The following is an 11,496-nucleotide window of genomic DNA, read 5'->3' as shown; positions in this document are numbered from 1 at the left end:
AAAGTAAGCCCATGAGGTATTTCCATGAAAAAACACGATATTGCTTTAAAATCTCCACACTTAATCTGTATGTTTTGTTGGGTTTCATTTCATAACAGTCAACAACCGTTTAGTCATGTCTTCGGTCATGCACGCGCCTTTACGTTATGGTGCTCTAAATATGAGTAAGGGCCTTCTCCCACCCAAGGTTTGGCCTAATGACTTTTCCGCCCAAAAAAGTTTCAAAATACAATTTTATTACTCAAACGTTATGTTCAATTAATAATTTTCGTTAAATACAGTGATATTCATTATTGAAGACGAAAATACCCTTTACTATTTGACTTAATTATTGTTATTGTTATTATTATTATTATTATTATCTAAAACAAAACAGGTGGCAAACAACAGTGTCGCTTGAATGATGAATGACGAACAAGTGGGTAGCGGGGTGGTGGGGGTTTTGTAGAGTGGGGGCTAGTGAAGCAAAGAGTGGTGACAACTTGGATTTTGGCCACTAGATTCAGCTAGAATTCAGTTGGAAGCGGCGAAACCCTAATCCAAACGGCATTAGCCAACAATGGGAGCAATTAGGCAATAGTCAAGAGGGTTTTGGAGTATGAGGTTGGGGAATCTAATGGTGGTGACGACTTTGATTTGGACCATCAAAATTAGTTGAAATTCAGCTAAAAGCGGCGAAACCTTTATCCAAACAACGCCGACAAACGGTGGGAGCAATTAGGCAATAGTTAAGGGGTTTTCGGAGTATGGAGGTTGAGGAATCTGGTGGTGGTGAAGGGGCAAGTGAATACCACTGGTTTCAGTCTAGATCGGGCCTAAAAACGGAGGTTGTGCTATCACAAAAATCGTCAAGAAAAGGCCAAATAGGTTGAGAAAATGATTGTTCTTATTGAGGAGTTATAAAAATGGGAAAAAGGTCATGAAATCTGTTAGTTTTGAGGAGAAAATCGATAAAGATCATTGTAAAATGTCGATGGTTGCAAAATGAGAAAAAGGAGAAGCAACTGGCCAAAGAAAGAAGGAGAAAATCGAAATTAGTGTTAATTGACCATCTTACCCTTACTTATAACGGACTTTTGATCATTTTGTTCTTCTTTACAGTGAAATTTACTAACATAACTATGTTGTAGGTAATAAAGTTATATTTTGAAACATTTTGGATGCGAAAATATCATTGGGCAAAACCTAGGGTTGGGAAAAAGTCGTTTACTCTATAAATATTTTATCACCGCTGGCGCTGCTGCATTCATTTTCCCTCTCTTTCTTGACTTGTTATCATAATACATACAATAAATTTCTATCTGCTCCTTCAGTACTATGAACCACCATCAACCTTAATGGTACGAGAGGTTTTTGAGGCGGTAAGTTAACATCATCCACCGTTACTTTTATTTTGTTGGATATTTTATCCCGAAACTGTTGCACCCTATAGTTGAATACATGTACACACATAATTAATTTTTTTAAAAAAATCTGTTCTAGATTTGTCAATTTTTGACTTCCTTATATCTATTTTTCTAAAACTCAAAAAAGGCTACTCATATTCTCTCTTATTCAAAGGAAAGAATGACCATAAAACTATGCTATTATATATATTTATGTTTCTATAAAATAATAATATGAAGCTACATACTAGAGACTATTAATTTATTTGGCACACGAGGAGCATTGGTTTCCCATGAGTTGCAATGGAGGGAAACGTTTTATGAAGACTACCATGTGGTCAAGATCAACTCGATTGGTCAAAATTGAAGACCACTACTAATGTAATGGGAATTTCTAATTTGATTCTATTTTGAACTGTCTATAAATCAGACTTTTCTATGCATTGCCCATCCTTAACGTTGGAAAATTAAGAGATGATTATGAATAATCTTATAGCTATGGCCTCTGAACAATAAAATTTGAAAAAAAAATAATAATATTCTTTAATTAATCTATTATCTAGACCACTGAACAAGCAAAGTTTGGTTTGAAGGCAATTTTATATTTGACTGATGGACTGCCATACATTTTAATTTAAGAATTAATTTAGGCTTGTTCGTTACTTTAAACACGTTCTTCTGGTCCCGGAATGACCACCACACCATTGTTGAGGAGTGCTGGAAATTTCGAGCAGCAACGCCTTGGAAATTTAAATTTACAACTCCCAAGTCTTTTCTAACTTATTTTTCAAGTAAAAATTTAATAAGCAGTCATCCACGTGACAACAACTGGTTAATTTTATTAAATTCTGAAAAGCTATTAGTCAAGTGGGCATGATTGTCATTTTTAAGAAGACAAGCGAGTAAAGGAGACCGACCAAAATTTCTTCGCTCTTGGGGACCCAAAGAAAATGGGCATTTTAGTAAAAAAAAAAAAATAAATTAAGTAACTCTGCTAGCTGTCAGAGTCGTTGATGGGTCGGCAACGTGACGTGTGCCGTACCTTATTTCTTGAATGGCTGCTACGGCAATTGTCAACGTACTAAATTGGGTCTCCCCATTTTATTACCATGAACACCCAAACCAAATACCTTGACAAAAATTAAAAATGGATATTTCAAATATATATATATATATATATATGGATTATTTTGTATGATATAACACTTTACAATATGCTAATAAATAAATTACTAATTTTTGAAATTCATGAGGCATCTCATGTTATAATACTTTAATAAATAAATTAGGGTTAATTACAATAATTTCCTGTAAGTATAATTAATAACAAAAACTCCCCTATATAGAAATAACAAAATTTTCTACCATTAAGTTTTGATATTAAAATAAACTACAAAGAAATATCAGGGATATTGGGATAATTAGGTAGTTATTGATTAAAGCATGAAGATTTTTACTATTTTTTGAAATTGCAATGACAATTTTGCTATTTGATTAAACTTAAAAGGTTGAGAAATAACCCCATATATTATTTTTACATGGAAAAACAATTTGACTTAATTCAGTGAAAAAAAATATTGTGATTATGTTAAAAAATGGTTAAACAAAAGTCTATACCAATACATTTTGTCACGATTAAGTTGGGTCTTTAAATAAAATTTGGTATAATCCGCAACTTGATGATATATTTATAACAAAAATTGATTTCGTCAGCCAAATATTATACCAAATCAGGTTTTAAATATATAGAGCAATACAAATACCAAATCCAGTTGGTGATGATTATTAAGATTAGTTAGAAAATAATTGATTCGAGTGGAATTGAAGGAATCTGAACTTGTCCCGAAAGGATTAGGGCCTTATATTTAAATTGGGTTGATGGACAGAAGTGGGTCTCTGATCCAATAAAACTTATGGAGTTAAAAAATTAAAATACAAGATTAATCATAAATTTATTTAATTATATAAATACATAGCTTTGTTGAATATCAGTAATTGAAATTTAAATGCTGATTGATTATTATTCATTTTTGTATCGTATAATTACATTGTACCTTAAATTATCATGTAATCAGAGGGAGATCAAAGGTTTAAACCTTGAATTCAACATTTATTTATTAAAAATAAATCATCAAAAAGATTATGCACATGTCATTCTTCTAGTATTAATTTCAAGTTGAATAACTGTAAGCTCTATTTCACCAAAATTTACATTTATTTAGTATTTTATATAATTTAATCTGCACATCAAATTTTATGGAATTAAGCAACAGTTACATAAGTCCAAGAGATGCATAATAAATATAGAGCAAACGACATGTTCCCTTTAGGATTTAGCAAAATCTCAAGTTCATACCCATGATTGCATTTATTCTAAATTCTCATTCTTAAACTAACACTGTTAATGAATTTTGAATTATGACTTGTTCTATTACCATCTTGCCCTTCATTTTTGATTTCACCCCACCCAACCACCATCACCACCACCCACCAAACCCACTCAACCATCGTTCATGCCTGATCTGGCTTGATTCTGACGTCGATTGACCAATCCGGAGAATTGCCAGAATTGGAGTCGAAGTGGAGGGGTTTTGGAGAGGGAGATGAAAAGATCATGATGGTGGTGTTGGATTGGGCAATTAGCGCTAGAATCGAGCCAGATTAGGCCTGAACGACAGTCGAGTGGGTTTAGTGGGGGGTGGTGGTGGCGGTGGCCGCGGCTGGGTGGGGGTGAAATCAAAAGTGAAAGGTAGGATGATAAAAACATAAGTCAGAATTCAAAATTAACTTACAATACTTGTTTAAGGGTGATATTTTAAAATAAATATAATCAGGGGTATACACTTATAATTTCGCTAAACCTCAGGTGAGAACTGAGAACATGCCGTTTGCTCATAAATATATATTAATAATTTGTTTTATAATGGTTGTACAATAGAGGAATACACTTGTTAAGTTGTGATTGGTAGATGACAACTGGTAGCGCTTCTAAACAAAATCATAAGCCGCTTTTTAGTGGGACGTAACGTTACATAGTCCAATCTGGCAGACAGCCAGACACACAAAAGATTCGGCTTCCATTTCTCTTCTCCTCTAACGCTGAAATCAGCGATCCAAAATCTCTCTCAACAAACGCTAATGGCAGACTCAACACAATCTTTCCAAGGTACGTACTTATCGTCTTATTTTGGTTAATTCTCTCAATGCTTAAATTCTCTCTCATATATTGAATTGATTATGGATTTATATCCCAACTTTAACCTATTGATTTACATAAGTTTACCAGTGGTGATACTTGCTTTTGTTTTGGTAGAATGTGCATATCTGGTTCTTGAATAAGTCATAGGAATTGATATGTCTTGTTTTAACATTTGATGCTCCGTTATAATAAAAACAGTCCACATGGACTGCGTTGGATTCTTGTTTGTTTGTTTCAAATTTGCAGTTTCTTCTCCTAAAGCATGAAGTTTATCAGCAACCCAAGGCGACATTTGTTGTTCTCTTTACTTTTTCATCGTTTGTTTTAAATTGCATCTACTATTCATGCCTAATGGCTTGATGTTTACCACCATATTTATCGCAAAATGGTGCCCAACATTTTTTCATTTGTTGTATGTAGAAGCCGAACTGAGCGTTGATGCATTTAAAATTCTGTAATGTGGCAGATAAAGATACAAAAGCACCCAATATATTTGAAAGTGCGAATGAAAAGATTGAAGCTGTTTTACACACTGAAAGAACACTTAACAATCACAAAGAGACTCACGGTATGCCAAATGGCATTGATGAAAACACCCCTTTAAGTGATGTCAAAGCGCCTAATATGTTTGAAAGAGCCAAGGAGGAGATTGAGGCTCTTGTTGAAACAATCCATCAGAAGATAGAGTCTCAAACTAATGAAAAAAGGTTTGAATAATGAATGAGAAATTTAATTTGAGGGGTTTTGTTTGGTTATCTAATTGTTGTTGTGTGATATTTGATTCAGGAATCAATCTTCAAAGGCAGGGTCAAATCAAGAGAAATTAGATTCTTTGACAGGTATGAATTCCCATTCTGATATGTTCATTCAGGCTTTAGACAGCTTTATGGTGGTTTTGATTTTTGATTGCTCTTTCCATGTCTAAGATATTTACCAGTTGGAAAAGTTTCAGTGCTAATATACAATATTCTCCTGTTTTGTTATAAGCATTGTTAAATTATTCCTTCTTTGATTGTTGAACCTCAATGTTAACAGAGAAAGAGGTCAAGGCCCCGACTTTAATTGAAAGAGCAATGGAAGAAATTGAAGCTCTCATCCACCACGAAAAGTCGCCGCCCCATCATCATAAAGAAACACCTGGAAGGAGTGATGACATCAACGAGAACACACCCATTAATGAAGTTAAAGCACCAAATGTATTTCAACGAGCAAAGGAAGAAGTTGAGGCACTTGTTGAAACAATCCATCCCAAGAAAGAACCAACCAAGTTTACCTCCTCATCTAAGAAGGAAGGAGGATTCTGGTCTTCCATTGCAAGGATTTTGGAAAAAGTATGCTCTCCTTTGGCTACAAAGAGAGATTAATATCATCAGGGATCAAAGCCTAAATACAGAGATTTGCGTTAGGAATTTGTTTTTTGTTCTGTCAAGTTTGTGTGAATGTTTACGAGTAAGTGAATACATTGTAACAAATATCATATCACATTGAATCTAGCCTTGCTATAAACATTTTATGCTTGAAAAAGTAGGGCTGACACAGAGTCTTGCTAGCATGGGGTGGTCAGAACTTAGGAAGGTTTTGCGACCGTTCATAATGACGCAAGTGGCATGCCACTGTCAGTGCAGTGGGTGAGTGCCAGGTTAGTGGATGGTTGGAAATCGTCCACATGTCCAATCCCTGCGAGAGTCGAGGAAATCACTCTGGCAGGTGAGCAATGGGACGCAGAGAAGAATTTGCACAGTACCCACCCACTTGCAGATTTAGTAATCATTACCTTGGTTTATCTCACTATAAATAGAGGCCTTGCCTCTCATTTGCAGGATTAGCTAATTTTCCTCCAGAATAGCTTTCTCTCTCTCTCTCTCTCTCTCTCGTATTCTCTAAACTGTAACTCAGCTCGCTGAACGTGACCTGACCTTACTGAGTAATACAATATCAGTGGACGTAGGATTCGTTTTTGAGCATCCAAACCACTTTAAATATTGCCTTTCACCCATTATTAAAGAATAATGCTATATGCACTAACCAAAAACCATACAACCTAAGCACTAACTGACGTGGCAGACAGTTCCCCACAAAAACTAAAAAAAAAAAAAAATAATAATAATTCAAAATTTCAATTGTTAGTACTTGGATTAGTATAATTTGGTTAGTGCACATAGCATTACTCATTATTAAATTCAATCCCCTCATATCACGTGCGACTTCTAATTCTCTTTAGCATTTCTCACGTGCGAATAGTTGGTGTTAAAATCAAGCATCAACAGTTTGACGCTAGAAAAAGGGACTGATTTATTACCTACTCTTCATCAGAAAAATCTATGCTAATATGTCCCACCACAGCAAATGGCTCGTGGTTTCGAATATGAGCGAACCAATTATGGCAATGAAGAGATCCCCTAGGTATAGGAGGACACTTCTCCTGAAGTGTCGCCAGTCCAGCAGGATATCATGTGGGATATCCCTTCAAGCTCGTGGCTTGATCCTACCATCATGAGTTACTTGGAAAGATTCAATAATACTCTCCAAACGGTTAGCCAAAGGCTAAACCGATTGGATCAGGTCGTGCCACCTGAATCCAATGAGGTGGTGCCACCGTCAAAAACGCCTGCAGGTCACGTGAAAGCGCGGAAGAGGGCGAAAGCTCATGCCACGCGTCAAAGAAAAGGAAAGCAAGTGGCACCCAGCGAACCCAAAGGCTCCGAGAGACTAACAAACACCATCTTGCGCCACGTTGCACGAGCACTCCCACAAAAGTGCAAGGCGGGGAGATTCCCATTATCGCCAAAGTGACGACTTCGATCATCATTGTGCAGAGGATTCCCATCGTCCGCGGGTCAGTTGGTACCACCGCAGAGGTCGGAAAGATTCCCCGAACCGCTCAATGCCATCACACGGCTCCAGCCAGTATGTGTTGAGATTGGCCGAAACCCCTAACCAAGGTGAGGAAGAGTCCGATTTGCGGTCTCTTCTCAACCGCAACTGTGAGGATCGAACCCACGTTGCGAAAATTGATCCCCAGATAGCTCCGCTGCCTAAGATTGAGGAGCTACAGAAGCTCTGGATCAGCTTAAGGCTCAACAAAATGAGCAAGGGTAGGTCGCAGAGGCGTCTCCCTTTTCTCCAGTAGTGTTAGCCGCCCCTCTCCCGTCAAGATTCAAAATGTTCGACATGCGAGCATTCGATGGGAATTTCAACGACATCATGGAACTCCACCAAGTCTCTGACTTGGCAAAATGTCGTTGCTTGGCGGTAACCCTTACTACCCATGCCAAGTGATGATTTAGGTAACTCCCAGTAGGATCAGTCAACTCGTGGCCTCAAATGAGCTCGACATTTCTGAGGCACTTCCAGGTAAACAGGAAGTTCTCAATGCTGCTAAGCTATCTGAGCAACATACGACAAAATAAGGATGAATTCCTCTAATCTTATATACAGGGGTTCCACAGGGAGCTCCACAAAGTGGCTCACACTCCCAAAAAGTCCGTTCGGACTCTCATTATGGCGGAAGTTTGCACGTAGATAGACTTGTGGAAGGAGCTGCAATCTGAGGATGACGTTTCCCTCATTTGCTTCTACAACCTTACTAAAAAGTACCTCTAGATTGAAAACTCCATGGCTGCGCTCAATCGCCACGACCCCAGTCCTTCGAGTAGTGCTCCCAACCGGGGGGAGAATAGGAGGGTTGATCGCAGATGGGCTAATGACGATCAACGAAAAGGAAAGAAGCAGCAGTACGAGCCCAAGAAATCCTATGCCCCAGTTCCTTGTCACGATTGCAACAAGAGTCAATACACTACTTGAATGCCTCAGTATCGGCTATTCTGGATAAATCAGAGGAGGCCGGTTTGCTTGGAGAGCCTGAACTCATAAAGAATCCCACGTCGACCAAAAATAATAAAAAGTACTACCGTTATCATCGGGATAATGGGCACCACACCGATGAGTGTCGGGCCCTCAAGCAAGCAATTGAGGACCTTATTAAGTAGGGGCACTTCAAAGAGTATGTCGATGACTTTGCTCCCGTTTGGGAGAAAAATCAAGAGGAACCAGAAAAGAAGTATCGTGGTCGCAAAGGTCTCCATTGTGTAGGGATCATCTTTGGAAGACCGCACCTCGCAGGGAACTCTCGAGGTGCCCAAGAAAGGTATGCTCGCGCAGCCCGTCATGACCCGTAAGTGTGATGACTGATGAGCACGATGCCGCGACCTGCCAAGGTTCATAGGGAGGAGGAAATCACCTTCTCTGAGAAAGATGCGATGCAATTGCATCATTCCCACGACGATACTCTCGTCATCGCGCCTGAAATAGGTTGGTGCAAGGTCCACAGAATGTTGGTGGACAATGGCGAGCCTTCGAGAAGATGAAACTAGACGAGGCAGATCTAAAGCCTACCTCTATCCTTTTGTCTGGTTTCACCAGGGATCATTTGATTCCCAAAGGGATGATCTCGCTCCAGGTCACGTTGGGAGAGACCAATGAGATGACCAAAATGACTAAGTTCTTAGTAGTGGACTGTCCATCCGCTTTCAATGGCATCTTGGGATGACTTCTACTACGAAGTTTCAAAGCAATCACTTCAATCTACCATCTGAAGATGAAGTTCCCCACTCCGACGGGGATAAGGGAAGTAATTAGATCTCAACGCACATCTCGCGACTGCTATGTAAGGGCAGTGCAGATGGCGTGCAAGGGAAAAAGAACTCTAATCGGCATCCCTAAGCAGGCAATGACGATCAGCAGGATATAGCCACAGCTTGACCCAGTTGAGGATAACATGGATCCTCGCATCCAGGAATGCCCTCGTAGTGGGTCGGTCGAGGACCTATCTAAGGTATCGATTGATCAAAGCGAGCCGAGTCGAGTGTTGAGAATCGGAAGTAATCTCAACCCCTAGCTCGCCAAAGACCTGACCAACTTCCTCAGGAAAAATATCAACGTATTCGCATGGACTCATACTAACATGGTCGGGATCAGCCCGAATATTATATGCCATGCCTTGAATATTAATGGTGAGGTCAGGCTGGTTCGCTAGAAGAGAAGAGCAATAGATCCCGAGCGATGTACTGCCTTGAAAATTGAGATAGATAATCTCCTCTTAAACAGATCCATCCGAGAGGCACTCTACCCGAGCTGGGTTGTCAACCCGGTCTTGGTAAAGAAGCCTAACGACAAATGGCGGACCTGTGTTGACTTTACCGATCTTAACAAAGCCTATCCAAAAGACATCTTTCCCTTGCCAAGAATTGACCAGCTCGTTGATGCCACCTCTGGGCATGAGCTGCTGAGTTTTATGGATGCATACTCGGGATATAATCAGATTCTGATGTATGCGCCGGACGAAGAGCATACCTCATTTGTTACAGATCGGGGGCTATATTGCTATAAGGTTATGCCCTTTGACCTAAAGAACGTTGGGGCGACTTACCAGTGACTGGTTAACCGAATGTTTTCCAAGCAGATCAAAAAATCAATGAAGTCTATGTTGATGACATGCTGGTCAAATCGCATATCGCTTCAGATCACATATCGCATCTCGCTTCAGATCACATAGCGCGTCTCGCTGATATGTTCGTTATACTCCGGAGGTATAGAATGAAGTTCAATCCTCTCAAGTGTTCATTCGGAGTATCCTCAGGAAAATTCCTGAGGTATATGGTTAACCAGAGGGGAATAGAAATCAACCCCAAAAAGATCCAAACTCTCATTGATATGAGAAGCCCGACCAACCGAAAACAGGTTTAGAGTCTCAATGGGTGAATAGCGGCTTTCAGTCGCTTCATATCAAAGGCAACAGATCGCTGCTTTCCATTTTTTAATATACTTAGGGCCAATAAGAAGTTCAAATGGACTCCCGAATGCTAACAGACTTTCTAGAGCATCAAAGAGCACTGCGGAAAGCCACCTCTTCTGTCCAAGCCTCTCCCTCAGGAAATTCTTCTTTTGTACATGTTCGTCTCTCAGCATACAGTCAGTGCAGCTCTAATTCGGGAAGAAGATAAGGTCCAATGGCCGGTATATTATGCGAGCAGATGTCTACTGGATGCCAAAATGCGATATCTAGAAATGGAGCGATTAGCTTATGCCCTGCTGATCGTCTCTAAGAAGTTGCGACCTTATTTCCATGCCCACACAATCCATGTATTGACCAACTATCCACTCAAGCAAGTCCTTCAGAAACCAGAGGATTCAGGTAAGCTGCTCAAGTGGACGATGGAACTAAGTCAGTTCGATCTACAGTACAGACCGAAAGCAACCATTAAAGGGCAGGTTGTTGTCGATTTCATTTCGGAGTTCTCACACCAACCGGTTAAGGAATCCGAGCAACAGGACAATGAAGTCACCCAGGAACCATTTAGAATCTATTGACCTGGAGCCTCTATGTCAATGGATCCTTAAACAGGAAAAGGGTCAGGGCAGGCCTTCTCCTCCTTAGTCCCGAAGGGACTTGTATCCACGTTATTCTTCAGTTTGGGTTCAAAGCAACCAACAACGAAGTTGAGTACAAAGCATTGCTTGCTGGTTTGCGGTTGGCAAGAGAAATGGGGTCAATCGCGATCAGCATTCACAGCGACTCCATGGTGGTTGTTAACCAGATCTTGGGAGAATATCAGGCCAAGGAAGAAAACATGATCAGTTATTTGAAAAAAGCTAAGGTCGCGCTCGAGCCATTCAAGCACTTCACGATCACGCAGATTCCTAGAGACAGTAATTTTGTTGCAGATGCCTTGGAAAAAATAACTTCGTCGCTATACTCAGATGCACTAGAGAGTATTCTTGTTCAGTTCATAGAGATCTCTAGCATCAGCTCGCCCGAACAGGCTGTGAATGTGACAGAATCAGTTTCCTAGATGACCATAATTATTTAGTATCTCTAAGATGGGACCTTGCCCAACGACAAGATCGAGGCAA

The 11,496-nt window shown here is 39.6% G+C and overlaps 1 protein-coding gene across 2 annotated transcripts; it reads left to right on the top strand.

The window, feature by feature from the left end:
• The first annotated feature begins 4,426 nt into the window (after window positions 1-4,426).
• LOC116113695 lies at window positions 4,427-6,370 on the top strand. Of its 2 annotated transcripts, none has more exons than XM_031399855.1 (4): window positions 4,427-4,551; window positions 5,005-5,291; window positions 5,371-5,423; window positions 5,620-6,370. In XM_031399855.1, the coding sequence occupies exons 2-4, from the start codon at window positions 5,023-5,025 to the stop codon at window positions 5,946-5,948; spliced, it is 651 nt and encodes a 216-aa protein (XP_031255715.1). In that variant the 5' UTR covers window positions 4,427-4,551; window positions 5,005-5,022; the 3' UTR covers window positions 5,949-6,370. The 2 variants fall into 2 exon arrangements, with proteins under 2 accessions (XP_031255715.1, XP_031255714.1); XM_031399854.1 differs by having other exon boundaries at window positions 5,051-5,291; window positions 5,620-6,366.
• Window positions 6,371-11,496: the final 5,126 nt, after the last annotated feature.

Source organism: Pistacia vera, unplaced genomic scaffold, assembly GCF_008641045.1.
Source record: "Pistacia vera cultivar Batoury unplaced genomic scaffold, PisVer_v2 Contig688, whole genome shotgun sequence".
Taxonomy (NCBI): Eukaryota; Viridiplantae; Streptophyta; class Magnoliopsida; order Sapindales; family Anacardiaceae; genus Pistacia; species Pistacia vera.
This window is presented reverse-complemented; position numbering and strand designations above follow the sequence as displayed.

Bases quoted from the DNA above. Each gene is read 5' to 3' on its own strand.
- LOC116113695 (XM_031399855.1), top strand. From the start codon at position 5,023: ATGCATTTAAAATTCTGTAATGTGGCAGATAAAGATACAAAAGCACCC. The intron at 5,292-5,370 runs GTTTGAATAATG...TATTTGATTCAG, and splicing joins TCTCAAACTAATGAAAAAAG to GAATCAATCTTCAAAGGCAG. The intron at 5,424-5,619 runs GTATGAATTCCC...CAATGTTAACAG, and splicing joins GAAATTAGATTCTTTGACAG to AGAAAGAGGTCAAGGCCCCG.